Source organism: Melospiza georgiana, chromosome 29, assembly GCF_028018845.1.
Source record: "Melospiza georgiana isolate bMelGeo1 chromosome 29, bMelGeo1.pri, whole genome shotgun sequence".
NCBI lineage: Eukaryota > Metazoa > Chordata > Aves > Passeriformes > Passerellidae > Melospiza > Melospiza georgiana.
Window position 1 is genome coordinate 5,824,624 of NC_080458.1, and position 26,152 is coordinate 5,850,775.

At 58.6% G+C, this 26,152-nt stretch overlaps 3 protein-coding genes across 5 annotated transcripts; 2 read left to right on the forward strand and 1 right to left on the reverse strand.

Moving 5' to 3' along the window:
• Nucleotides 1-305: 305 nt before the first annotated feature.
• Nucleotides 306-3,749, reverse strand: TMEM106C (transmembrane protein 106C). Of its 2 annotated transcripts, XM_058042189.1 has the most exons (8): nt 3,689-3,749; nt 2,991-3,241; nt 2,799-2,862; nt 2,275-2,434; nt 2,054-2,194; nt 1,859-1,908; nt 1,559-1,612; nt 306-1,236 (listed from the first exon to the last, which is right to left on the reverse strand). In XM_058042189.1, the coding sequence occupies exons 2-8, from the start codon at nt 3,181-3,183 to the stop codon at nt 1,125-1,127; spliced, it is 774 nt and encodes a 257-aa protein (XP_057898172.1). In that variant the 5' UTR covers nt 3,184-3,241; nt 3,689-3,749; the 3' UTR covers nt 306-1,124. The 2 variants fall into 2 exon arrangements, with proteins under 2 accessions (XP_057898172.1, XP_057898173.1); XM_058042190.1 differs by lacking the exon at nt 3,689-3,749 and having other exon boundaries at nt 2,991-3,282.
• A 9,017-nt stretch (nt 3,750-12,766) lies between these two features.
• VDR (vitamin D receptor) lies at nt 12,767-21,490 on the forward strand. Of its 2 annotated transcripts, XM_058042154.1 has the most exons (9): nt 12,767-12,915; nt 15,149-15,279; nt 17,990-18,174; nt 18,283-18,410; nt 18,974-18,995; nt 19,665-19,789; nt 20,333-20,484; nt 20,779-20,895; nt 21,150-21,490. In XM_058042154.1, the coding sequence occupies exons 1-9, from the start codon at nt 12,767-12,769 to the stop codon at nt 21,407-21,409; spliced, it is 1,269 nt and encodes a 422-aa protein (XP_057898137.1). In that variant the 3' UTR covers nt 21,410-21,490. The 2 variants fall into 2 exon arrangements, with proteins under 2 accessions (XP_057898137.1, XP_057898136.1); XM_058042153.1 differs by lacking the exon at nt 18,974-18,995 and having other exon boundaries at nt 18,283-18,406; nt 19,618-19,789.
• A 965-nt stretch (nt 21,491-22,455) lies between these two features.
• MYG1 (MYG1 exonuclease) lies at nt 22,456-24,995 on the forward strand. Its single transcript, XM_058042158.1, has 7 exons — nt 22,456-22,689; nt 23,049-23,161; nt 23,225-23,384; nt 23,585-23,734; nt 23,807-23,929; nt 24,139-24,320; nt 24,397-24,995. The coding sequence occupies exons 1-7, from the start codon at nt 22,471-22,473 to the stop codon at nt 24,575-24,577; spliced, it is 1,128 nt and encodes a 375-aa protein (XP_057898141.1). The 5' UTR covers nt 22,456-22,470; the 3' UTR covers nt 24,578-24,995.
• The last annotated feature ends 1,157 nt before the right edge of the window (nt 24,996-26,152 follow it).

A 26,152-nucleotide genomic window follows, 5' to 3' on the forward strand; every position in this document is an offset into this window, starting at 1 on the left:
GGACAGGACGTGGGGAGGGGCTTCCCACTGGGGTTTGGGTGGGATTCGGGGAAGGAATTTCTCCCTGTGAGGGGAGGGAGGCCCCAGGATGGAACTCCCAGAGGATTCCCCATCGCTGGGGAGGAGTTTTAGCATCCCCCAACCCATTCTGGGATTCTGCGGAAATCCACCAGCAAAACAGGGATTTTTGGGCAAAAAACACCACAGGAGCAACCCCAGCAGAGCACTGGATTTAGGACAAATCCAGAGCTTTTCTTTAAAAAAAAAATAAAGGACAGCACATGGAAAGATCCAAATCAGGTTTATTGATTTCAGAAGAATTCAGCCCTACAAATGCTGCAGGGGCAGGAATCTCTTGCTGGAAGAGGGAGCAGAGTGTGGATTTTGTGCCACTGTCACCCCAAAATCCAGTAATTTTCCCATTGAGGAAGGATCCCCTCCCATGTAGCTGTGTCTGGCTCCCGAATCCCACGGGAAAGGAGGGCTGAAATTCCAGAAAAAAACCTCCCAAAAAGGGGCAAAATGCCAAAGGGCTGCGGGGGCCGGGCTGGCAGCTGGGCCTTGCTCGGGATAGCGGCTGGCAGGAATGTCCAGCTCCCGGCAGGGAGGCCTTGGAATCCCAGCCTCCCACAGAACCCCCTCCAATCCCCGCTGCTTTGGGAAGTGGAGCACAAAAAGCAGCAAATTCCCGGATTTCAAACCCCAGGGAAGAGCCTCTGGATGCCAAAGGGGTCGGAGCCACAGGGGGAAAACGAGGGAGAAATTTATTCCAAAGACTTGGGTTCCTTTGGCTCCTTCCAAGGGCGTAACAGAGGCTCATGCCAGGTGGGAATTCTCTCTTTTTGGGGGTCTTGAGGTGCTGCCACCATCGAGCAGGAAAACAAACCCATTTTCCCTGAAAAAAAATAAACCCATTCACTCTCAAAAATTAAACCAATTCACCCCAAAACACCCTGACGGTGCCAAGCTCCCAGAACAGGTGCAAAGCACTGCACATCTCCGGGATTTCAGCCCTCGGTCGCGGATTCCTCGGCAGGAAGGAAGGGAAGGAGCACCCCCGGCAGGGCGGCGGAGGCGGCGCCGGGTGTGTCCCCGCAGAGCCACTCGCGGTCCCCGCGGCGCCCTCAGGGCGTCCCCCGGGCCGGCGCCGTGGAGTTGGAGCTGCAGTCCAGGTAGTGGAAGGTCTCCAGGGTGCTCTGGGCGCTGTGGCCGATGTAGGAGAGCCTCACCGAGGTCCTGGCAGGGCAAAGGGACAGCTCAGAGGTTTGGATTCATCACAGACTCGTCTTTTCCTCAAAAAAAAAAAAAAAACACCCCAAATTCCGGCGGGTTTTGGTGAAAAGGTGGGGATTGCAGCCTCGGGAAGGAGCCGTGTGCTCCACCCCATATTTATCCACCCTGGGCTGGATTAAAACCTGACCCTGAGGTGGATTTGGGGGAAAATCCAAGCAGGATTTTCTCCCTAGGGCCCAAATCCGTGGCTGGAGTTCCCCCGGGATTCAGGAACCGCAGAACAGGATCTTTAAGGTGGGAAAAGAGCTCCAGGAGCGGCACCCACCTCATGAGGATCACGATGTTGTGGACCTTCACCTTGGGCAAAGTGCAGAAAAAACTGGAAAAGATCAAGGAAATTGGTCAGCAAGTGAGAAACTTGAGGAATTTGGGATTTTTTGGCAGCTCCTGCTGGTATTTTTCACTTTGGTGTTAACAAAACCATCTCACAGCACCTTGAGAAAATTCCTGGCAAAGGAATTGAGCAGGAAAAGTGAGTGACTTACAATTAATTCCCCAAATTTTAATCAAAGCAGCTCCAACCCTCTCCCTCCCCAGGTATCTCCAAGGAGCAGTAAATCCTTACTACACATAGGACAGGGATCCACCCAGCTCTGCCTTCACGGTGAAATTCACCTGCAACAGAGCGGAAAAAAATCAGATTTCAGTGCAGCTTCATCACCTTTCAACCCCATTTCTGAGGGAGCGCACAGAGCAAAAGCAGCTGTGGCCCCTGGGCACTGAAATCACGAGGTGAACTCGCACAGCTCCCAGTCAGTACCAGTTTGTCCCTCAGGGGCTGGATGCTGGAGACGTTGGTGAGCTGCTGCCTGCCCACCACGGTGTTCATGTACTGCACCTGGCTGCTCAGGCTGCTCACTGCCACCGAGTAGAAGTTGGAATTCCTGATCCTCAGCGTGGCCTGGAGGGGACAAAAACAACCCTGACCTCGCTGGCTCCTTCCCCTGGGGGTTTGTTTTCCCAAATCCATGGAAACTTTACCGTGATGGCCAGGAGGACAGCGGAGTTCTTCCTGTCAAACCACACCTGCACCACTTTGATGCCATCATCGTCCACCAGCACCGAGTGGGGGAACAGGAAGAAAACCCCCAGGCCAGACAGCAGCAGGCAGAGCAGCACTGAGAGCAGCACATAGAGTTTCCTGGGGAAAAAAAAAAAATGAAAAAAAAAAAAAATTAAATTCTTCACCTCCTCTGCAAGGTTCGGATCCTAAAATACCCCACCCCCTGTTTGGTTTCCTTGGAAGAGGTATCCAAGAGGTGCTGTCACATTTTTAATATCAAGATGGCTCAAAATCCTCCCTTTGCACATTTGGGGTTGGGTAATGAGCAACCAAAGCAGCATTTTTGGGGTCTTTTTGCAGTTGCTCCCAAAACTCCAGTGAGGGGATGGAAGGTGGGAGTGACTTCGTGGTACTCATGGTAGAAATATTTAAAATCACACTTTAAACCCTATATTTTGGGGTGAAAACAGCCCCTAAAGCAATAAAAGAACTCCTCCCTTACGTTCTCTGAGGACGAAGCCGTTGGTCGCTGTAGGGGATCAGAGCCACCAACTCGTTCACCTGCTCTGGGAAGCAAAATGGGAATAACACATTAAAAAGTGACCTTTTATGGGAATAACACATAAAAAGTGACCTTTTTTTTTGCTGTTTAGAGCTGGATTTTGGGGATTTTAGGCCCCAGAGGAGCAGCCACCTGAGGGGATGCGGCCGGTGCCTTGGCAGGTGGGGCAGGTGATGCTGTCCTGGCCCGTGAACTCCATGTAGGGACTCTTGGCCCCGTCCTGCACGGGCTCCTGGCTGACCAACACCTCCTCCTCCTCCTCAGCCTCGGCCTTCCTGCGGCTCGGGGCGGCGCTGGCGGCGGACAGGGAACGCACAGAGCGCATGGTGGCGGTGATGGGGACGGCTGTGTCACCTGGGACAGGCGGCAGGAGCAGCTCTGGGCTGTTGAAGGGGGTTTTGAGCCATTTCTAAGCCACAGTCCCAAAGCCACCACAAAGTGTCCCCATCCACAAGGGGCTTCCTTGGAGAAGGGGACACCTTGATGGGCTCCATTTCCAGCTGCCCAAAACCCAGCGCTGCCCAGGCACCCCCTCCTCCACTGAGAGCAGCATCTCCTCAGGCAGCCCCCGCCCCAAAACACAGCCCCGGGGCTCGGCGCGTCCCCTCAGGAACAGCCCAGAGCCCCTGAGACCCCCGAGAGGAACAGGCCCCACTGTGGACCCCATCTCAGAGACTCCCTCATCCTCAAGGTCCCCCTCCCTCAGGAACCGCCCTTTGAAGATCCCCTCTCTCAGAGACGCCCTCCCTCAGGAATTTCCCCTTCACAGACTCCCACCCTCGGGACCCCCTCCCTCAGAGCCCCCGTGTCCCGGCGCGCCCCTCACAGACCCCTTCCCTCAGCGCTCTCCGCCAGGGGGCGCCCCTCTCCCGCCGCCGCCGCGGCCCCGCCCCCGTCCCCGCGCGCAGCCGCCGTCGCTATGGCAACTGAGCGAGGTGGGCGTGGGCGGAGACTCATATGACCCCGCCCGTTTTTCCTCACGTGAGATGGGCGGGGTTACCAATACCACGCCCATCTAGTGAGACAAACGTCACATTGTAGGGCGGAGCGTAGAGAGCCACGCCCCGTCATTTAACCCAAAGCGCACGCGCCAATTGTCAGGGGTGTGGTCAGTGACCACACCCTTCATTTGCATGTGATAGGCGTGGTCAGATTCGCGCACGCGCAGAAGAAAGGCGTTATTCCGGTTGGGCGTGGCAGGGCGGGGCAAGGCGGGGCGTGACGTAACTCGCGCGCGTGCGCGCGGCGGGGAAGGGGGGGGGTGTCCCGTCATGAGCGCGCATGCGCGGTGGGCGGTGGGGGAAGCTTGAACCAGTGTGGCGCTCAGGAGCCGCAGTTTGGGGATCGCTGTCCCAGTATGAGCCCCCTCACACTAGTACAGACTCGGGCCGCACCAGTGGGAGAGCCCTGCTCCCAGCACGGAGCGGGCCCACACCGGCACCGAGCGGTCCCGAGCAGTCCGAGCCCCCCTGTCCCGGTCCGGAGCGGTCCCGAGCAGTCCGAGCTCCCCTGTCCCCATCCGGAGCGGTCCCGAGCGGTCCGAGCCCCCTGTCCCGGTCCGGAGCGGTCCCGAGCGGTCCGAGCCCCCTGTCCCGGTTCGGAGCGGTCCCGAGCGGTCCGAGCCCACTGTCCCGAGCGGTCCGAGCCCCCTGTCCCGGTCCAGAGCGGTCCCGAGCGGTCCGAGCCCCCTGTCCCAGTCCGGAGCGGTCCCGAGCGGTCCGAGCCCCCTGTCCCGGTCCAGAGCGGTCCCGAGCGGTCCGAGCCCCCTGTCCCGGTTCGGAGCGGTCCCGAGCGGTCCGAGCTCCCCTGTCCCCATCCGGAGCGGTCCCGAGCGGTCCGAGCCCCCTGTCCCGGTCCAGCCCAGCATCACCTCCAGTCCCCCTCAATTTCTGGGGAAACGCCCCCAGGCCATTCCCTCCCACCTCCCCCCCAGCCCCGACAGCTCCCCGGTCCGTTTTCCTTCAATAAATTCCCTCCCGTGGGACTTTCCCCCAGCACACCCCAGAGAAAAACGATGGGAAAAGAAATCCCTCCCAATTATCCAAACTACCAAAATAAATTTAATGGCAAAATTGAAATATTTTGCGAGCTCCAGAGGCACCTCCTGCCCGACTGCGGGAGACGTATCCCATGGAAATTTTATGGATCATTTCTTCTCTCCTTCCCAGGAGCGAAATTTCAGGCGGGGGGGGGAGAATTCCCTGCTCTCCTTCCTTCCCGCACCGTCCCGGGGGCTGCGGCATGAAGAAGGGCTGGGAAAGGAGAAGGAAGAGGGATTGGGAAAGCAGAAATCCCTGCCAGTCCCTTGGGACGAGCTCGACCCCGCAGAGAATCCCCAGAGCAGGGAAAGAAGCGAAAATTCCCCCCGCAGCCTCCCCTCGCCTCCTGTCGCGTCCTGGGTTAGATCCTGGGTTTTTTAGCAGATTTTTTCTGCCCCCAAACCCAGCGGGAATGGGCGGAAGGGGGAAAAGCCCCTTTTCCAGCCAGCAGGCGGGATTGTGGAAGCGCTTCCCGGGAAATCTCCGCTCTCCCGGGATGGGGCGAGCCCGGACCCAGCCCCGGGATGACGGATCACTGCTCCAAGGACCGGGAAATACCGGGCTGGGGCTTTCCCCCTGCTTTCCATGTGTCCTTCAGGGATTTCAGAGCCCTGAAACGGGATCGTGGAATCGCAGGATTTTTTGGGAGGGATCTCGGAGCTCATCCAGCCCCGCTTGTCCCACAGGTGCCGCCCTCCCAGGTGCTCCAAGCTCCGTGCAGGGACAATTGCGGGGGTGGCAATGACGATCCTGAAGGTCCCTTCCGAGCCCAAACCATTCCATGAAGATCGGGAGATCCCACTTCCTGCCACTCCACATCCCCGGGCCATCCTCCTCCTCCTCTCCCAGCCCCGCCGATCCCTTTTTCCAAGCTGGAGCAGCACAAAAACCGCGGCTGCCGCTCACAGCTCTTGGGATTTACAAGCAGGAATGAAATTCCGTGCAGGAATTAAATCCTCCCGAATTCTGCCCGTGCCGGCTGTCCCGGGGATGCCGAGCAGAGCCGGGATTTGGCCCCAAACCCTTCGTGCCGGGTGAATTGAGGGCAGAAAAGCAGCAGGGAATCAGGAGAGAGGGAGGGAATTCAAACCCTCCTCGGCCACAAACTTTCCCCAGAGCTCGGGGGCCACAAATTCCCGATGGGAAAAATGTAAAAATTTGTATGGAAAACGCGTCTCGCTGGCATGGCCTTGCCAGTGGGGAAAAGCCTTGGAAGATTTTGGGACATTTTTTTGGCATGGAAAGATAACCCCAAAAGCACCGGGATGGGAATGAGCAGCTTCCACCACTCTCCCGAAATCCTTCCGCGCCACGAAATTGCCTCTGATGAGCTCCCATTTCTTCCCAGACGTTGTTTTCCCCTCCTCGGCCTCATTAAATCAATTTAAAGGCGATTTCGAAGCGTTTTCCCCACGCAAACCGCGGCGGCTGAACCCGGTGCCCGCGGCTGCGGGGGCTCTGCTGCGCCGGGGGCTCGTTTGCTCCCGGGATTTTGGGTTTAGGGGACACCCGATAAACCCCGGAGCGGCAGCAGCAGGGGTTCTCTGGGAGCTCTCTCGCTGCTTTATTAGGTGCTGCAGGTGGCTGCACCCCGGTGGGGATTTGAGGAAGGAAATTGGGAAATTGCCGAATATCCCGATTTTTTAGACTGGGGGTGCAGAGTGCCCAATCCCAGGTTGGGGTGGGCTGAGCTGGCTCTGCCCAAAATCCCACATTCCAAGCCACCAATAATAGGATTTTGGATGGCCTAGGTCGGTTCTTGATCTATCCCAAATACTCTCAGATCCTTCAGGAGCAGCCAAATCCAGGTGTCCTGAGGGTCCCCAGGCTGGGTTCACCCTCGGGCTCTGAGGGGACAGCAAAGAGCCGGGAGTGCTGGGAGTGGCACTCCGGCACCGGTGGCATTCATTCTGTCCCGGTGCAGCACCGGGCACTCACTGGGAGCTGGATCGGCTGCCCGAGCCCACCGGGCTTTCGGGAGGGGTGGCAGCCCCCGGAGCGCCGGGCGCTGGCACCCCAAGAGTGCCCTGCCCATCGGGGCGCTCCCGGCTGGGGGAGAGAGGTCGCGTGGGCAGCGGGGCTGGGTGGGCACCGGGTGGTCAGCGGGGTCCGGGAACAGTGGGCGGTCAGCGGGAATCCGGGTGGTCAGCGGGAATCCGGGTGGTCAGCAGGAATCCGGGTGGGCACCGGGTGGTCAGCGGGGTCCGGGACCCTCCGGGGAAGCCCCCGCGCTACCGGGGCCACGTGAAATTCCCGCCACGCCCCCTTCGCCGTGACCGCGCCCATCCCTGCCCTTATATGGCCCATGTGGGCGGGGCCAAGGCGGGGCCGCGCAGGCAGGGGCGGGGCCGGGGGCGCCCGTTCCCCTCAAAAGGCGGCAGCGGGCGGGCCGGGGGCGGCGGCGGGGCCGGGGTTCAGGTACCGGTACCGGACAGGGGGCACCGGGGCTGAGGTACCGGGCAGGGGGTTCAACAGGGACAGCGGGGCCGGGGCTCAGTTACCGGTACGGGACAGGGGACACCGTGGCTGGGGCTCAGGTACCGGTACCAGGTACTGGGCAGGGGGACACCGAGGCTCAGGTACTGGGCAAGGAACAGCGGAGGTACCGGGGACACCGAGGCCGGGGCTCAGGTGCCGGGCAGGGGGACACCGGGGCCGGTCAAGCCCAGCCGTTCTCCGCGCCCGCCGCCCCGGCCGAGCCACCGGCGCTCCCCGGGACACGGGGGCGGCCGCTGCGGGCGAACCGGGGGTGCGGGAGCGGTGCGGGGGCCCCGGGGGTGCCGGGATGGTTCCCAGCTGCCGGGCTGTCCCCGGTGGCAGCGGCGGCGCGGGCCGGGCGCTGAGGCTCCCCGGTGCTTCCTGGTTTGCGGTTCCCGTGCTGCTTTGGGGGTCCCGTGTGTGTCTGACCCCCCCCCGGTGCCCCGGGAGGTGTCGGGGGTCCCCTGTGCCCCCCCCCCACCCCGTGACTCCCTAAACTGGGAGCTTTGGGGCGTTCCTTGCCAAAATTCGGATCCCCTTGGGGTTGTGGTGTCCCCATCCCGTTCTGGGGGTGGCTCCTGGTTTTGGGGGGCTCAGCCCCGAGCACCCCCAGTAATCCGGGAGTTCTGGGCTGTTCCGGGGCGTCCCCACATCCCGGAAAGGCACCATTGTCCTCCCCCCTCTGGGGCACCCCCTTTTTGGGGGGGCCTTCGAAACCGGGAAATTCCGGGGTGCCGTGGGGTGTTCGTGTGAATTCAGGGCTTCCTGTAAGGTGATTTTGGGGTTCCTGGCTGCCGTGGGGGTGTCAATGTGAATTTAGGGCTTCCCGTAAGGCGATTTTAGCGTTTCCTGTAAGGCTGATTTTGGGGGTTTTGGCTGCTCTCATGATTAAGCACCCCATTTAAACCCACGTTCATGGTCCCGATTCGGGATTTTTGGGGGGGGTTTTGGGGGGAAGCTGAGCCCCCCGACACGGCATTAATCACCTTACTTCTTGATTCCCCAGCGCCTTCCCATAATTCGGAGGATCCCGAGCCGTGCCAGCCCCAGGAAAATCAAGGTACGGGGGGGATTTTTATGCACCAGGAATTGAGGGATCCTCTCTGGGCATCCCAAAAGAGTTTTTGGGGCGGTTTGGGGTCGGCAGAGGCGGCTGAGCCGCTCCTTCCTCTCCTCTTCAAGGCTGGAGCTTTGAGAAAAGTTGGGTGTTTTTTCTCGGAAAGAGGTTTTCGGGAGAAGCGACGTTTTTGCGGCGTCTCCTCCTCCTCCCCCGGAGCCGCCCGTGACTCATCTTCCTCCGGCCGGGGAAGGAGCCGCGGCTGCGGCGGGACACGAAAATCCCGGGAAATTGCGGTTTAAATTGCGGTCAAACACGGGAAAAATCCCTGGAAACCGAGGGGAGCAAAAATCCAGGGAGGTGATGGGGAAAGCAAGGTGTGAGTGGAGCGAAAATCCCGGGAAATTGGGGTTTAAACCCAGGGAAGAGGGAGGAAAAATCCAGGGAAGTGATGGGGAAACCAAAGGGGACAGGAATCCCAGGACATTAAGATTAAATCCAGGGAAATCGAGCAGTAAGGGGAGAAAAGTCCAGGGAAATTAAGATTAAACCCGAGGATGAATGGAGAGAAATCCAGGGAAATACGGGGAAACCAAGGGGAGCAAAAATGGTGTAAATAAAGTTTAAAAAAGCCCCGATGTTGGGCTGGACCTGGTGGAAATGGGGTGAAATAAAGGGGAAAAATTTCCAGGGTGAGATTGGGTTCCCTCTGGAGTCCTGGAGCAAGGAAAATCTGGGATATGATGATGCAGATGATGATGAGGGTGATAGGAGATGTCTGCCCCAGATCTCCAGGGCGTGACCAGATCAGGACTGAGATGTCCTAGCAATAACAAAAATCCCAAAAATCAGATTTTTCCCAGGTAAAAACATGCTGGGGTTTGTTTCCCTGAATCCTGCTGTGTTTAGTGAGGAATAAATGGAAAATCCAGGTGTTTTTTCCCCATTTAATGGCTAATCCTGCTCCAGAGAATAATTTTTAACTTCTTGTGGCTGAGCCAAAGCAGAGCCAGCCTGGCCTGAGCTCCCTGAGGGGAAATTCTGGAATTGTCAGGGATTGAGAGAGGGAAAATCTCACTTGGAGGTGGGCTGGGATGCAAATAGGAGCCTAAAAAGGAGAGGAATGGGAATGGAAATGGTTCTGGGAATTAAAAAGAAGATAAATAAATTCAGGGAGATGATGGTGAAAGTGAGGGGTGAGAGGAGCAAAGAATCCAGGGAAAATTTGAGGAAAGCAAGGGGAGCAAAATCCAGGGAAATTAGGATTAAACTGAGGTGTGAGTGGAACAAAAACGTGCCAGGGGTGGTGGCACTGCCAGGATGTCCCCAGTGCCACCCCCTCATTTTCAGCCTCTGCTGACTCAGCTCCTCCTTGGGCCCATTTCTCTTATCTCGGCCCTTATCAGCTCAACCCTCGCCCTTTTTCCCCGCTAATAAACGGAAAAGGGTGGAAAACAACACCTGGATTTTTATCCGGGCGCCCGAAGGCGTTTCCTCTTTCCCAGGCACCCCAGGAGCTGCTCCGGGCTCTCCTGGGCAGGGATTCTCCTTGCCTGGAGCCGTTCCTGATCCTGTTCCTGCTTCCCCCCCTGGGTGGAAAAGGGCATGTCTGGCACACGGAGCCTCCCTCGTTTTTCTCTGGAAAAGTCGGAGCCGTTTCCTGAGGGTTTTCCCACCTTCTCCGTGCCCCAGGCGTGGCTGCTGCTCCAATTTCCCAATTCCAGGCAGCAACAGCTCTGGCTGCTGCATCATCCCCTCCTCCTCCTCCTCCTCCTCCTCCCTCCTTGGGCAGGTCGAGGTTCTGGGGAATGAGAATTCCCTTTTCCAGCGGGCACATCCCAAAGAAGGGACAGACAGGGATCTGGGCTCTTTGCTGCCCCAGGGAGCTCCCTAAAATCCGTTCCTCCTCCCAAATATCCCTCCCATCCCCACAAATCCCCTGCTCCAGCTTTTAACTCCAGGTTTTAAATCCCCTGCTCCAAAAATCAGCAGAATTCCAGCAAAATTCTGACAAGGCCCAGCTCTATTTTTAGGACGTGTCCCCTGGCCTTGGGCTCACCTGGGAGGGGACAGCAAATCCCAGATTTCCTGGGAGTTGCCGCAGCTGGGAATCGCCTGTGTGGCTCCGCACCTCCCCAGGGCTGTTTCCAGCACAAAAGAGGATTTTACTCCTCAGTATGGGGCTGGTGCTGCCCTTCCACCTCTGCTTTGGGAATTTTTCCTTAGGGAGAGCCCTTCCCAGCGCAGTTTTTCTGGAATTATGGGGTCTTTTCCCATTTCCTCCTGAGGGAGTCCTGGGCTCTACAATCCCTTCCTGAGGGACTGGGACCCTCTAAGAATTCCATGAGGAAAACCTGGATTTGTGTCCTGCTGCTGCCCAGGGTGGCCCTGGGGACACTGCTTGGGACAGGGCACAAAAATTGGGATTTTGGGGCTGTTTCATTCCTGGAAAGGCCCTGACCCCATGTGGGATCCCAAGGCCATGGAATCCAGACTCTTCCTTGGAATCCTGGAAAATCCCAAATTGGGATCATCCCCTCCAACCCCTGGCCCTACACTGGACACAAAAATCCCAAATATCCACGAGCATTCTGCAAAAACTCCTCGGGCTGCAGCAGCCTCAGGGCCCTGTCCATTCCCTGGGAAGCTTTTCCACCCTCTGGATGAGGAATTTTCCTTAAAATGCACCCTAAACCTTCCCAGGGATCCTGTCCCAGCAGCTTCAGATAATCCTCGCTCCAATCCGGGGAATTAAGGTTGAAATTCCCCAAATTCCAGCTCCTCTCCCCAGTCCCTGTTTTCAGGGCAGATTTCAGGAGCATTGTGCTGCAATTTTGCTGGAATTTTCCTCCCTCTGGGGCAAAAAAACAAGCCCCAAGGGAGGCTGGAAATGGTAAAAAAAAATAAAAATCCCTGTTGAAAATTCCTGTGAATTGTGTTTTCCCGGGGTGGCTTTCTCTCTCCGGAGGGTGACGGAGCAAAAACCTGTTTGGGAATATTTCGAAATCCAGGGAGAAGCTCCGGAGGAGTTCTGGAATTTCCCACAAGCAGGGGCAGCTTCTGCCTGTCAGCCTTCCCCGGATTTTGTCTGGGACACAAGAGGAAGGAATTGGACAGCCTGGAATTAGGGATTAGGAAATAAAGGAGCAAGGGGAAGGATTTGGGGCAGGAGGAGGAAATCCAGGAAGGGTTCAGGAGACACCAGGGAAGACTCTGTGGGGAAAAAAAATTCCCATTCCTTGATTTTTTAAAATTTTTCCTTGGAAAGGGGAAAGGCTTCTCCATGGAATGACCACAGTGGTGCTGGAGGGATCTTTTTTTGGGGTAAAATCCCAGGAAAAGCTGGGCTCAGTTGGATTTTCCCATTTAGAAGGAGCAGTGGGATGTGTTTGGAGCCCAGGGAATGGCAATCCAAGGGGCGAACCTGGAATATTCCCAATTTTTTATGGGATAGAGAGAAAACCAGGATCTGTGGGTGCCAAATTCCTCACCCCAGAGTTCCCTCCTGTGCCAGGGCTGGGAGCTCTGGAGTTGCCAGGCTCGTTTTTCCCAGGGGCGTTGGATCTGTCCCTGCTCTTTGCTCCGATTCCGTTGGGAAACTTTCACCCCTTCCCTCTCCCGGCTTTCCATGGATTTTTATTCATCTGGAATGTCCCAGTGCAGCGGCTCCTGTGGGGTTTTGGGAATTCTTTGTCTGGGGATCCTCCAGCCCAGCCCCAACCCCAAAGCCCAGCTGGGAAAATCCAAATGAAAACAAAATTCCAAAGGAATTAAAGGAATGAAGGTGAAAATCCAGGCTTTGGTTGGGAATGGTGGCAGAGGAGAGCTGGGAATGCTGTCCCAGGGAATTCCCCAAATCCAGATCTTGGCCCAAAATCCCCCTCAGGAATCCCTGGAAAACAGCCCCAAAGCAGAGGGGATTATTTAATTTGGAGTTTAATGGGATTTAATGGATTTAAAGGTGCAGCTGGAATTTGGGAATGGGAGGGTTTGGAATGGGAAAAAAGCACTTTCACTCTCCTTTTTTTTAAAGGAAAACATTCCAGAGGCACTGGGAATTTTTAAGGAGCCTTGGGGTTGTTAAGTGAGCCTCTCCCAACCCCAGAGCTTTCCCAGCATTCCAGAATCCCAAAAATCTATTGCAATTTTTTTGGGTGGTGGTTTTAATGCCCAGAGCCAATGGGAATAAAAATTCCTTGCCTGAATCAGGGGGAATGCAAGGAAAACTCCTAGATTTTAGGGATAATTTTACACTGAGCCCCTGACTTTGCCCCAGATGGGGTGGAATTAACGGAAAATCGGTGACAAATTCCATTTTTTTTCCGCTCGCAGCCATGGACCCGGGCGCCTGCAGCACCTCGGTGGCCGACGCCGCCGGGGAGTGCGAGCGCGGCGTGCCCAGGGTCTGCGGGGTCTGCGGGGACAGAGCCACCGGCTTCCACTTCAACGCCATGACCTGCGAGGGCTGCAAGGGCTTCTTCAGGTGGGCCCGGGCCTCTGGGGCTGCCCCATCCCAAAAAAAACCCAGGAATCCCAAGGGGAAACCAATGGGGTGCTGGAATTCCCGGTGGTGCCGCATTCCCATGGTGTAAAGGGGGGAAATTGTTTATTTCTTTTGTGGGATGGGGTTTTTTTCATGGATCTGGGAACTTTGCACCCCCACCCCCATCCCAAAAAACCTCTGGGAGTCCCAATGGGAAACCAACAGGGTGCTGAAATAGGCCTGGAATTCCCGGTGGTGCTGCATTCCCGTGGTGTAAAAGGAGGGAAAATCATTGATTTCTTTTGTGGGATGGGTTTTGCGCCATTTTTCCAGGGTTTTTCATGGATCTGGGAGATTTGCAGTGCTTCAGGAGAAGGGGGGAGTGTGGGAAAACTCCCCTGGGGTTACAAATTGGGATTTATCCCCAGCCCTAAAATCTCAAAAACTTCTGGGACTGGGGAACGAGGAAGGGCAGGGGATGCCCTGGAGCAGCTCTTCGCAAAACCCAGCATTTCCAGGGAATTCTGCTGTCCCCCTTGGGAATTCTGGGTCACCCTGGGAATTCTGCCCCCATCCCCACTCCCTGCTGAAGCCCTCCCCAGCACCAATCCCTCATTCCAGGCCAGGAATGAGGCCTGGAATTCTCTATTTTTAGCCCCTGGGATCCCAAGTCCGCCTGGGAATGGGTGGCTCAGGAAGGTTTCCATGGAATTCCAGCCCAGCCTGGCTCCGGTGTCACCCTGGGAGCCTCTGGAGCCACCCAAGCTGCAATTTTCATTCCAAACCTGGAATTTTGGCCCGCCCTGAGCCCTGGGAATATTTTTCCCTGCTCCAAGGCCTCGTTGTTTGTGCATTCCCGGCCTTTCCTTGGAGTTTTGTGGAAAAAAAATAAGCTTCTTGTGCACCAAAATCTGGAATTTTGGGGTGTCCAGGGCTGAATTCCAAGTGCTGGGATTGTGTTTCCCCACTTGGAGCAGCAAAATTCCAAAGGTTTTGGAGGAAAGGGGGAAAACAGGGCCCTGCCATCCATTTTTCTGGGATGAATTCCTGAAAATCCCAAATTCCTGTCAGGAAAGGGCAGAGTGCAGCCACTTTGTTTACCTCTCCCTTTCTAAATGCAGCTTTTAATTCCTGGGGCTGCAGGCGAGGGAATCTTGAAGATTTTTACCCAGATTTTATTCTTTTACCCATTTTTAAATATTTTACTTTATATTTTACTAAAAATTTTATTTTGTTACCCATATGTGATATTTTAGCCCATATTTGACATATTTTACCCCGATTTGATATTTTTTTTTACCCAGTTTTGATATTTTTGACCCATTTTTTATCTGAGTATTGGCCTTGGGCACTTGTAGGGATTGGGCAGTCACAGCTTTTCTGGGAATTCTATTCCAGGGCCTCACAGGGAGGAATTTCTTCCCAATATCCCATCTACCACCTTTTTCCTGGGAAACTCTGGCTCTGACCCTTTGGGCTGGGAAGAGTCTGATCATTTTTCCTTGGAAGTTTCTGCCCTTGACCCTTTGTCCTTGGGGTATTTTGGCTCCGACCCTTTACCCCAGGAAGATTCTGGCTCTGACCTTTTGTCCTGGAAGGTTCTGACCCTTTGTCCTTGGAAATTCTGGCTCTGGCCGTTATTCCTTGGAAGGTTTTGGCTTTGCCCCGTTGGCTGGCAGGCTCTGACCCTTTTCCCTGGGTTATTTTGGCTCTGACCCTTTGTCCCGGTGGCTCCACGTTCCCATTCCGCTGTGGTTTCCCTGCAGCTCAGGGTTGTCATTTTCAGGCTCCTTTCTCTGTGTCCTGCAGCGAGAATTCCTCTCCCTGCACACCCAAAATGTGCTCGGGCCAGTTCTGCCAGCAAAGCTGGGCTTAGGGCGGCTGGGTTTAACCACACGGCCCCAGCTCGGGTTTATTTTGCTGCCGGGGGGGGGTTTCTCTGCAATCCTGCAATCCTTCCACCCTCCTGGCCTTAAAAATCCCTGTTTAAACCCAAAGCCTTCTTAAACTTACATGCTGGACTGGGCTTAGAGCAGCCTGGTTTAGTGGAAAGGGATCAAGCTGGGTTTAAGGTCATTTCCCCCAAACCATTTTGGGATAAACCCTTGGGTGTTTCCCTGGGGGGAATTTTCCTTTCCCAGCAGCGCCTGCAGCTCCCAACCCAGCTGATGTCTGGAGCATCAGCCAAACCAGCAGGAATGGAGCCTAAAAAGGGTTTTTGTCCCTTTTGCAGGAGGAGCATGAAGAGGAAGGCCATGTTCACCTGTCCCTTCAGCGGGGAGTGCCACATCACCAAGGACAACCGGCGGCACTGCCAGGCCTGCCGGCTGAAACGCTGCCTGGACATCGGCATGATGAAGGAGTGTGAGTGTGCAAGGGCTGTGAGTGAGTGTGCAAGCACTGTGAGCGTGCGAGGGCTGTGAATGTGAGTGTCCAGCCCAGGGAATGCTCATGGGGCCCTGGCTGTGCCTCTGCCACCTCCCTGGTGCCACAGGGAACCTCCCAGGGATGCAAAGGGCAGAGGAAGCAGCAGGTAATGATTGAGAGGAGCTGGTTTAATGATTCCTTCCCGTCCCAGAGTTGTGTTCTCATGGATTCTCCTGGGGTTTTCTTTGAGGAAAATCAGCTCCATGGCTCCCAATGGCTCTGAAAATTCTCTTTTCCAGCATGTTCCATGCTCCACAGGGAGAACTGGATGAGCTTTCCCATCCCCACGGAGCTGGGTTGGGTTTTCGTCTTCTCCCTCTGAGATTTTTTTTCCTGACCCTTTTTTCCATGTGGGATAAAGCAGGGACTTAAGTCAACAGCAGAGGGAATAAAAGCGGTTTTTAAGCCCAGTCCAAACACACAAATGTGGCCCAAATGTTTGTTTTCTCCGGGTGTATTTAGAGATAAGTGGCTTTTAAAATTAAAACATGTTTGAGGTGCTGGGGAGGAGCTGGGTGCTCCTGGAGAGCTCCAACCAAACATTTTCTGTTGGGAGATTGTGGCCAGGGTGTCCATGGAGCTGGAAATTCGGGCTATGGAAGCAGGGCCCTTTCTCTGATGTGCTAAATAGAGCCTGATGTCACCCCAGGGCCTCCAGAAAATCAGCATTTGGAGTGTTTGTGAGGGCAAAAATGCTTACATTTTCAATTACCCTAATGGGAATCCCTGGATTTTATTCTTTGGGATTGGCAGGTTGATGAGGGAGGAAAAGGCCGCACCCCACCCTGGCTGTCCCCAAATTCTGGGGAGCTGTCCCTGTTTTTTGGGAGCCTCTAATGAGGGAAGTGCTTTAATTTGTACCAGCAGCCAATTAATTACCCAGGAAGGGCTGGCAAGTTGCTGGGCAGCAATTCCAGGGGGTTTTCTCCACGTTTTCTCCACGTTTTCCCCACAGGAGTTAACGTGTAAACAGCCCCGTTAGCAAATCCTGCCTGCATTAACCAAAACTGACCCAGACAGGCTAAAAATAGCTAAAAATGGACTTTGCCGCTGGAAAAATGAGGGAGGACGAAGGGTTGGGGTTATTTTTAGGTGGAAGAAGGGAATCAGGAAGGTTTTGAGGCCTTGTTTTCCACAGAGTGTTGGGATTCAGGGCTGGGAATGTGGGGTAGGGAGGAAGAGAAGGAGGGCAGAGCCTTGAGCTGGGGATAATTTGGGCTCTTCCACACCTCTGAAATTTGGGGTTTGTCCCAGTTTGGGGCAGGAGGAGCTGGGTCTGGCCAGCTGAGGGGTTTGGTGACCCCAACTCTCCCAGCCCTGTGCCAGGCCCAGGTCACCACGTGGCGTTTCCAGGCCCCAGCTTGGGCAAATATTTGTGGGTTTCTGCCTGTCTGGGGACAAGAAGGGCAGAGAAAACCCCTCCAGGCCTTGGGATTGGGGAATTCTTAGCCAGGGCCTGTCTCCTCCTCACAGGATGGCCTGGGAAATCTGGCCTTTCCCTCTTTCTAGGTGGCCAGAAAATGTGGAATTACCCCTTCCCTGCCTTCTTCCAGCTGCCTGCAGCTGAGGGAGGGGTGTCTGTCCCTCAGGGGTGTCAGGGCTTCCTTGGATCCTTCTCTAATAATCGCTAAAAATGGGATTTTTTAACAGCTCCTGCTCTCTGTCCAGCACCAGGGTGGGTGACCCCGAGCAGGCCCCTGTGGATCTGATGCTTTTTGTGATAAAAACTGGCAAGGGGAAATGGCAAAATCCTGATTTTCCTCCCTGATGGTAGAGGTGGGAGCGACCTTTCGGCCCCTCCTGAGGTGTCCCAGGCCCCTGTGAGGTTGTGCAAGGCTGGGGAATGGAAAATGGAGAATGGAAAATCGCCCTGGGCCAAAGGAGCCAGCGAGGCTGAGGCCTCCTTGCCTTGAGCTCCTCCCGCTGACCTCTCGCCCCAAATTCCACCTTGGCCCTCCCAGCACAGGGTCCCTGCACCAGAAATTTCAGAAACAGCCCCTGAGGTGTCCAGTCCCTGCAGAAAGGGCTGAGGAAAAGGAACTCCTTTTTCCTTTTCCTCCTCCTCAAAACAGCGCTTTGAGGGGGCTCTACTGTGACCCCAGAGATTTCTGCAGCTCCCTGCTGCCTTTGTCACTCCCAGCCCCTCTGAGGCTGCTCAGGGCTTGGAGTGATTGATAAAAAAGTGAAGATTTGAGCCCAAATTGCCCTCAGCTGCTCCTTTTTCCTGAGCAAACAGGCCCAGCCTTGCGTGGAGCCCAACCTTTGGCCGCTGCCGAGCGCCGCCACCCCAATAAAAGCCATAAATCCCCAGCCCTGAGTGCCTTGACCTTAAAAATCAGATTAAATCTGCCCTGAAGCAGCGCTGGACACCCCTGGTGGCAGCTGGGAGCCGAGGGTTTGGGGATTTGAGAGGGCTGAGCAAACAGGGAGGGAGCAGAACGGGCACGGGGCACAGCTGGCACGGCCTCGGTGCCCCCAGAGCCTCCCCTGAAAGCACCAAAAGCCTCCTGGGCACAGGAGGAAACGGGGCCAAGCTGTTGTAGGGGCACAAAGGGATTTTCCAGGTGGCAAAAGCAATTTTCCAGGGGCTGGATGTGGCATCCAGGGGTCATTCTAATCCCTGGTTCCACCCCTTTTCCTCTCCCAGTCATCCTTACGGACGAGGAGGTGCAGAGGAAGAGGGAGATGATCCTGAAGAGGAAGGAGGAGGAAGCCCTGAGGGAAAGCCTCAAACCCAAACTCTCAGAGGAGCAACAGAAAGTCATCGACATCCTGCTCGAGGCCCATCGCAAAACCTACGACCCCACCTATGCTGACTTCACCAAATTTCGGGTACTGACCCCAAAAGATCTCTTTCATCCCTCAAATTCCCCCTGCAAAATCCACAGACCCCTCTGCCAGCCCCATTCCTCAAGGAGTTTTCTCTGTTTTCTCCCCCAGCCCCCTGTGAGGAGCCAACCCAGCAGCAGAGGGGCCACAAAATCCTCATCCCTGCTCACCCAGGACCTGTCCTCAGAGGATTCCTCAGATCTCTTCAGCTCCGAGGCCTTCAGCACATTCCCAGGTGTGCCCCAGCTCCTCCTGGCCCCAAACTGGGATTGGCAGCCAGGGAGGGACCCCAGAGCCTGCCTTGGGTTGGAGGTGACACCTCAAACCGCCCCAAATTCCAGGGGAGGGGATGGGCTGTGCCAGAGCCCAAATTAACCCCAGCACACGGGTCTGCCATGCTCCTCCTCTTCCTCATCCCACATTCCCCAACTGGGATCCCAAACCAGCCCTGAATCCCGTGGAGAACCTGGCCTCAAAAGCCCCCAGATTCCCTCCCCTCACCCCTCCAGGGCTCAGAGGGGCAGAAAGGCAGCTCCTCCACCCAGATTTGGGATTCCAGAGCCTCTGCTCAGCTCGGGGGGGCTCGCTGGGGTGCTCAGGGCATTTCCAGAGCCTCTGTTCAGCTCGGGGGTGCTCAGGGTGTTTCCAGAGCCTCTGCTCAGCTCGAGGGTGCTCGCTGGGGTGCTCAGAGCATTTCCAGAGCCTCTGTTCAGCTCTGAGGGGCTCGCTGGGGTGCTCAGAGCATTTCCAGAGCCTCTGTTCAGCTCTGGGGGTCTCGCTGGGGTGCTCAGAGCGTTTCCAGAGCCTCTGCTCAGCTCTGGGGTGCTCAGGGTGTTTCCAGAGCCTCTGCTCAGCTCTGGGGTGCTTAGAGCATTTCCAGAGCCTCTGCTCAGCTCGGGGGTCTCGCTGGGGTGCTCAGAGTGTTTCCAGAGCCTCTGCTCAGCTCTGGGGTGCTCAGGGCATTTCCAGAGCCTCTGCTCAGCTCAGGGGGGCTCGCTGGGGTGCTCAGGGCATTTCCAGAGCCTCTGCTCAGCTCTGGGGTGCTTAGAGCATTTCTAGAGCCTCTGCTCAGCTCAGGGGGGCTCGCTGGGGTGCTCAGGGCGTTTCCAGAGCCTCTGCTCAGCTCGGGGGTCTCGCTGGGGTGCTCAGGGCGTTTCCAGAGCCTCTGTTCAGCTCTGGGGGTCTCGCTGGGGTGCTCAGAGCGTTTCCAGAGCCTCTGCTCAGCTCTGGGGTGCTCAGAGCGTTTCCAGAGCCTCTGTTCAGCTCGGGGGTCTCGCTGGGGTGCTCAGAGTGTTTCCAGAGCCTCTGTTCAGCTCGGGGGTCTCGCTGGGGTGCTCAGAGTGTTTCCAGAGCCTCTGCTCAGCTCGGGGGTGCTCAGAGCGTTTCCAGAGCCTCTGCTGAGCTTGGGGGGTCTCGCTGGGGTGCTCACCGCTTTTCCCCCCGCAGACCCCGCGGAGCCGCCGCCGTTCCCCAGCCTGGCGCTGCAGGAGGAGCAGGACGAGAGCTCCTCGGTGAACCTGGAGTTCTCCCAGCTCTCCATGCTCCCACACCTGGCTGACCTGGTCAGCTACAGCATCCAGAAGGTGATCGGCTTTGCCAAGATGATCCCGGGATTCAGGTGAGGCTGCAGATCCCAAATCTGGCATTTCCTGCCCCTGGGAATCCCGTGCTGCCCCTCCCAGCCATTCCTCCGCCCTGTTCCCTTCCCAGCTCTGCTCTATGTCTCTCCCCTTCCCTGGGGTTCTCCCCTTTTTCCAGTACCCTGGAAAACACACACAGATTCCACCCAGAGCTCCTGCAGCACCCGAGGGGCCCAGGAGGGGCCTCAGGCTCTGTTCATTCCAAGATTTGGGACTAAAATGCACCTTAAATAACCCCTGGAATGGGAATTCCTGGGAAGGGGCCTCAGGTTCTGTTCATTCCAAGATTTGAGGCAAGAAATCACCTGAAAAAAACCCTGGAATGGGAATTCCTGAGAAGGCACCTCAGGCTCTGTTCATTCCATGATTTGGGACCAAAATGCACATGAAAAAAACCTTGGAATGGGAATTCCTGGGGAAGGAGCCTCAGCTGAGCACCCTGGGGATGGCAGCTCCTTCTGGCCCTGTCCTGTGCCCCCTGAGCGCCCCGCTCCCCACCCAGAGGGCAAATCCTCCTGCAGGGATCTGTCTGTGGAGGACCAGATCGTGCTGCTCAAGTGCAGCGCCATGGAGGTGATCATGCTGCGCTCCAACGAGTCCTTCACCCTCGAGGACATGTCCTGGACCTGCGGCAGCAGCGACTTCAAGTACAGGGTCAGCGACGTCACCCAGGGTAAGGGAGCCCCAGCCCCAGATCCTGAAATTCCCTGACTTTCCCCCTGCTGGGCCTTCTCTGCGCCTGGCTGAGAACGGGGGTGGGTCCTGCCCCAAATTCTGGGGGTTTGGGAGGTGACAAGTGGTGCTTCAAGGTCTGCAGTGGCACCTCAGGGTCTCCAGTGCCACCTCCTCAATGGCCCCAGTGCCACCCCAGTGTGTTGGAAAAAATCCCGGTCCAAAGGGAAAGATCCCCTTCCAGAGGAAAATGAGCCTTTTCCAGAGCCCCCCTGAGTCCCCGTTCTCTCCACAGCCGGGCACAGCATGGCCCTGCTGGAGCCACTGGTGAAGTTCCAGGTGGGGCTGAAGAAGCTGAACCTGCACGAGGAGGAGCATGTGCTGCTCATGGCCATCTGCATCCTGTCCCCAGGTAGGGACAGACCCATTCCAAATCCGAAAAACCCACAAAAGGGAGGGGAAAAACCCATCAGTACGGCTGACCCTAAAAAGGGATGAAAGGAAGGGAAAAACCCCAGACCATAAAAAGGGACAAAAGGGAAGGGAATTATCCCAAACCCTAAAAAGGGGTGTAAGGGAGGGAATCCCCCCAAGCCATAAAAAGCCCCAAAAGGCAGGGAAACCCCCCAGCAGCGGGGCCTGCCCTGAGCGCTGCCCGTCCCGCAGACCGGCCGGGCGTGCGGGAGCCGCTGCGGGTGGAGGCGCTGCAGGAGCGGCTCTCGGAGGTGCTGCAGAGCTACATCCGCGCCCGGCACGCCGCGCCCGGCGGCCGCCTGCTCTACGCCAAGATGATCCAGAAGCTGGCGGACCTGCGCAGCCTCAACGAGGAGCACTCGCGGCAGTACCGCTGTCTGTCCTTCCAGCCCGAGCACAGCATGCAGCTCACGCCGCTGCTGCTCGAGGTCTTCGGCAACGAGATCTCCTGAGCGCCCGCACGGCAGGAGCGGCCCCGCAGCGCTGCGGGACGGGGAACCGGCGCTGGGTGTGCGGGAGGAGCTGAGCCCGGGCAGGGGTCGGGGTCTGGGGTCGCGGCTCCAGGAGCAGCTTCCCCGCATCTCCGCCGGTGGTTTGGGGCCGGGCTGCCCCGAATCCCTTCCTTTTGCGAATGTATGGAAGGGGCAAGTGCCGGGAGATGAACTGGGATGAGCCAGAGGCAGCCGAGAAAGCCCCGAGGGGGGAAATGTCCTCGACCCTCAAAGGGAAGAGCAGGATGAGCTTTGTTTGCGCTCCCTGGGAATGGGGGAGCAGGGGCATCTCCAGGAGACAGCCCCACTTTGGAGCGGGACCCCTCTGCGGGATGGGGTGATGACTGCTGGGATGGGACAGGACCCCTGGGATGAGGCAGGGACCCCAATTCCAGCTTGGCCTCCTTCCCCTGCCGTGTTCTGGAGGCGGCTCCAGGCCCTTGTACCCACCCGAAACAAAACAAGGGGGCTTTGGGAGCTGGGGGGCTCCAGAGCCCTGGGAAGAGCCATGACAGCCCCCCGGGGCCACGAGCAGCGGTAAGAGGGTCCCTGGTGTCCGGAGGGTCTCCGGTTCGGGCCAATAAACTCCTGCTGGGCAAACCAACTCAGCGCCAGGCTCGTGTGTCCGTCCATCCATCCATCCATCCATCCATCCATCCATCCATCCATCCATCCATCCATCCATCCATCCATCCATCCATCCATCCATCCATCCATCCATCCATCCATCCATCCATCCATCCATCCATCCATCCATCCATCCATCCATCCATCCATCCATCCATCCATCCATCCATCCATCCATCCATCCATCCCTGTGTCCCCGGGGGCCGCGCAGGACCGTGTGTGTCTGTCCCGGAGGTGTCCGTGTGTCCGCGTCCCTCGATCCCGGTCCCGCCCGCCAGAGGGCGCTCTCCACACCAAACCGCCTCCTCGGCCCCGCCGCGTGCGCGTGCGCACTCGCTGGGGGCGGGGCTGATCCCGCGCAAGCGCGGGGACAAAATGGGCGGGAAGCGCTTTCGATGAGGGGGCGTGGCCTCCCCGTTGCCATGCGCGGTGCCGCGCGCGCCGCCCGGCTCGTGGCCATGGCCGCCACCGGCACCGGAACCAGCACCGGCATCGGGACCGGGCACAAGCGGCCGCACCCCGAGCCCGCCGCCCGCATCGGCACCCACGACGGCACCTTCCACTGCGACGAGGCGCTGGCTTGTTTCCTGCTGCGCCTCCTGCCCCGCTACCAGGTACGGCACCGGCAGCGCGCCCGGCTCGGGGCATGAACGGGACGGGAGCACCGTGCGGTGCCGGGTCCCGGGCTCTTTCTCCGGGTCGCTCTTCTCTCGGTCCCATGTGGGGACACTTGAGCCCACCCAGCGGCCGCTCTTCTGTCCCCGATCCCACCTGGGAGTCCCCCTCGTGTCCCCGGTCCTTCCTCGGGTCTCCGGTCCCGTCTGGGGGTCACTGTTCTGTCCCCGGTCCCACCTGGGGTCACCCTTATCTCCCCCACCCTCTCCTCAAGGTCCGTCCCCGCGGTCCCTCGTCACCCGGAGCCGCTCCCGGGGGTCCCGGTGGCCCTGGGGACCCTCACGCGTGTCCCCTGCAGGACGCGGAGATCGTGCGGACGCGGGACCCGCAGCGCCTGGCCGGCTGCGATGTCGTGGTGGACGTGGGGGGCGAGTACGACCCGGGGCGGCACCGCTACGACCACCACCAGAGGTGAGAGCCCGCCGGGGACAGCGGCACCCCCGGGGGACCCGCGGTGACCGCGTGGCCCCGCAGGTCCTTCACGGAGTCCATGCGGAGCCTGCGGCCGGACAAGCCCTGGAGCACGAAGCTGAGCAGCGCCGGGCTGGTCTATTGCCACTTCGGGGCGCAGATCCTGGCGGGGCTCCTGGGGCAGCCCGAGGACGGGCCCGTGGTCACAGCGCTCTATGACAAGGTGACAGCGGTGGCAGCGGTGGCAGGGGGTCTGTCATCCTGCCGGGGTGACGGCTCTGCCCGGGGCTTGTCCTCAGTGGGGAAAGGGGAGCAGTCTGTGGCAGTGGCTGGGGCCTTTGTGCTTCCAGCCAGGCTTTGCTCTGCTGTCCCCTCTGTCCTCCCTTGCTGTCCCCTCACTGCTTCTCATGTTTCTGTCCCCAGCTGTACGAGAACTTTGTGGAGGAGATCGATGCCATGGACAACGGGATCGCACCGGCGGCGGGGGAGCCGCGCTACGCCCTGAGCACAACCCTGAGCGCCCGCGTGGGGCACCTGAACCCCCGCTGGAACGACCCCGACCAGGACACCGAGGTGGGGACAGACCCTGGGGACAGACCCTGGGGACAGCCTGCTCGGGGACACCGCTGACCCCCGTGTCCCCAGGCAGGGTTCAGGAGGGCCATGGAGCTGGTGGGCACCGAGTTCCTGCAGCGCCTGGATTTCTACCACCGGGCCTGGCTGCCGGCACGGGCGCTGGTGGAAGAGGCCATGCGGCGCCGCCTCGAGGTAACGCCGAGCTGGTCTGGGGAAATCTGTGATTTTGGAGGAGAATTGGGGCGTGGGGAGGTCAAATCCCTTCGGTAGAAACCTCCCGGGGGGGCCCTGCACCCCGTATCCTGCACGGCCCCTCCAGGAGGGCACTGGGAAGTTCTAGGGCAGCAGCCCAGGGTGGTTTTGGGAGTCTCCCCCATGTCCCCAGCGTGTCCCCCCTGCAGGTGGATGCCAGCGGGCAGGTCCTGGAGCTGTCCCAGGGCGGCTGTCCCTGGAAGGAGCACCTGTTCCAGCTGGAGCGGGAGCTGGCCCTGCCCCGGCCGCTGCTGCTCGTGCTGTTCCCGGACCGGGGCGGGCAGTGGCGGGTGCAGAGCGTGCCCACAGCCCCCCACAGCTTCCAGAGCCGGTGAGAGCCCTCCCCTGCCCTGCCCCCGCCCCCCCGTGGGGTCAGGGTCACTCTCAAGCCCCGTGTCCACCCCCAGGCTCCCCCTGCCCGAGGCCTGGCGGGGGCTGCGGGACGAGGCGCTGTCCGAGCTGGCCGGAATCCCCGGCTGCATCTTCGTCCACGCCAGCGGCTTCATCGGGGGCAACCGGACCCGGGATGGGGCCCTGGAGATGGCCCGGAGGGCGCTGGAGCTCGGGGGGGGCACAGAGAGCACGTGAGCCCCCTCCCCAGCAGGGTCACCCCAGAAGGGAGCCCCTCGCTCAGTGTGGGATGTGCAGGGACCGTTCCCGCTTGGATCCTGGATTCTCACACAATCTGCTGTGCTGGGGGGGCAGCAGCCCCTCCCGGGGGTCTCGGAGCACCCACCCCCTGTGCTGGATGGGTGCCAGCCCAGCCAGAGACTCTTTGGCTCCATTTCCTGGGAGTTTGACCCTGTTCCTGTCACGTCCCTGCACCGAGGCGCTGCCAGCACCAGTAAAAACCAGTGTGTGCCCAGTGGAGTGGCTGTTTGAGGGGTCCCGGGGGGGGATGCTGTGACTCAGGGACAGCCGTGACCCCCCCCCAGCACGGGGACAGCAATCACTGCACCCCCCCTGCTGGCACTGCCACCATCCTGCGTGTCACCAGCACCGTGTCACCCTCCCTGCCGTGTGTCACAGCACCGCGGGGGGGTCACGGTGTCCCCTCCCTGCCGCTCGTTCGGGGCCATGCCGGCGGCCGGGCTGCTGCTGCTGCTGCTGCTGGGGCTGCCCCAGCACCCCCGGGCCGGTTCCCGGTGCCCCGGGGAGGCTCCGCCGGTGCCGCTCCCGCCCAGCGGCCACAACGGGACGCTGGGGACGGGCACAGGAACGGCGCGGGCCCCGGACCTGGTGGCGCTGGTGGCCCTGGGCGGGTGGCTGGGCTCGGTGCTGCTCTGCGTGCGCCGGTTCGTGCGGCGGAGCCGGGAGGAGACGCGGCTGCACCTGCGGTACCTGCGGGCCCTGCCCTGCGCCGCGCACCGGCGACACCGCGAGGAGGAGGAGGAGGAGGAGGAGCCGCTCAGCGGCGGCACCGGGAGCCCCCGGCTGGCCCCAGCTGCTGCGGTGGGTTCGGAGCCCGGGTCACCCTGGATCTCCCTGGATCCTACTCAGCCTCAGGAAGGGGCTGGATGCTCTGGGGGGAAAGGGAGGGGTCTCCCCCCTGCTCTGGGGAGGATTTGGGGGGTCCTGGGGCTGTTGGGGTGGGGGGAGCAGGGACCCTGTGCTCCCCCAGTCCTCCCTGCCAGGGCAGTGTAATCCCAGGATTAAGGGTCTGTAATCCTGGGATTGATTAAAACAGTGAAATCCCAGGATTTCACTGTGCCAGCAGCAGCGTTAATCCCCTCTGGGGCCGGGGGGGCTCCCCTGGGGCAGCACCCTGGGACCCCAGAGCTGGGATTTGGGGGCCCCCGGAGGGTTTGGTTCACTTTGGGGGTTTGGTTCACTTTGGGGGTTTGGTTCACTTTTGTTCACCCTCGAGTCAAAGCTGGGGATTGTGTGCGTGGCCAAAACCCGCCCCAAAGCCCTTCAGCCATCACCTGTCCCCAAAACGGGGCTCTTTGATCCCAAAAAGAGCAGCCCTGGCCCGTGGGCTGCCGTGGGATCACACCAACAGCTTCTGTGAGTCCACTCCAAGCTCTTCCTGACCCCAAAATCAACTCTGGAGCCCCCAGAAACCCCTCCAGACCCACAAGACTTCCCAAATTCACCCCCAAAAATCCTCCAGTCCCATCGGTGTGAGGAAAGAAGACAGGAGGGAGAGAAAATCCACCTTTA

Bases quoted from the DNA above. Each gene is read 5' to 3' on its own strand.
- MYG1 (XM_058042158.1), top strand. From the start codon at position 22,471: ATGAGGGGGCGTGGCCTCCCCGTTGCCATGCGCGGTGCCGCGCGCGCC. The intron at 23,385-23,584 runs GTGACAGCGGTG...TTCTGTCCCCAG, and splicing joins TCACAGCGCTCTATGACAAG to CTGTACGAGAACTTTGTGGA. The intron at 23,930-24,138 runs GTAACGCCGAGC...TCCCCCCTGCAG, and splicing joins CCATGCGGCGCCGCCTCGAG to GTGGATGCCAGCGGGCAGGT.
- TMEM106C (XM_058042189.1), bottom strand. From the start codon at position 3,183: ATGCGCTCTGTGCGTTCCCTGTCCGCCGCCAGCGCCGCCCCGAGCCGC. The intron at 2,435-2,798 runs GTAAGGGAGGAG...TTTTTTCCCCAG, and splicing joins CGGCTTCGTCCTCAGAGAAC to GAAACTCTATGTGCTGCTCT. The intron at 1,909-2,053 runs GTACTGACTGGG...GCTCTGTTGCAG, and splicing joins AGCCCCTGAGGGACAAACTG to GTGAATTTCACCGTGAAGGC.
- VDR (XM_058042153.1), top strand. From the start codon at position 12,767: ATGGACCCGGGCGCCTGCAGCACCTCGGTGGCCGACGCCGCCGGGGAG. The intron at 15,280-17,989 runs GTGAGTGTGCAA...TTCCTCTCCCAG, and splicing joins CATCGGCATGATGAAGGAGT to TCATCCTTACGGACGAGGAG. The intron at 18,175-18,282 runs GTACTGACCCCA...TTTCTCCCCCAG, and splicing joins CTGACTTCACCAAATTTCGG to CCCCCTGTGAGGAGCCAACC.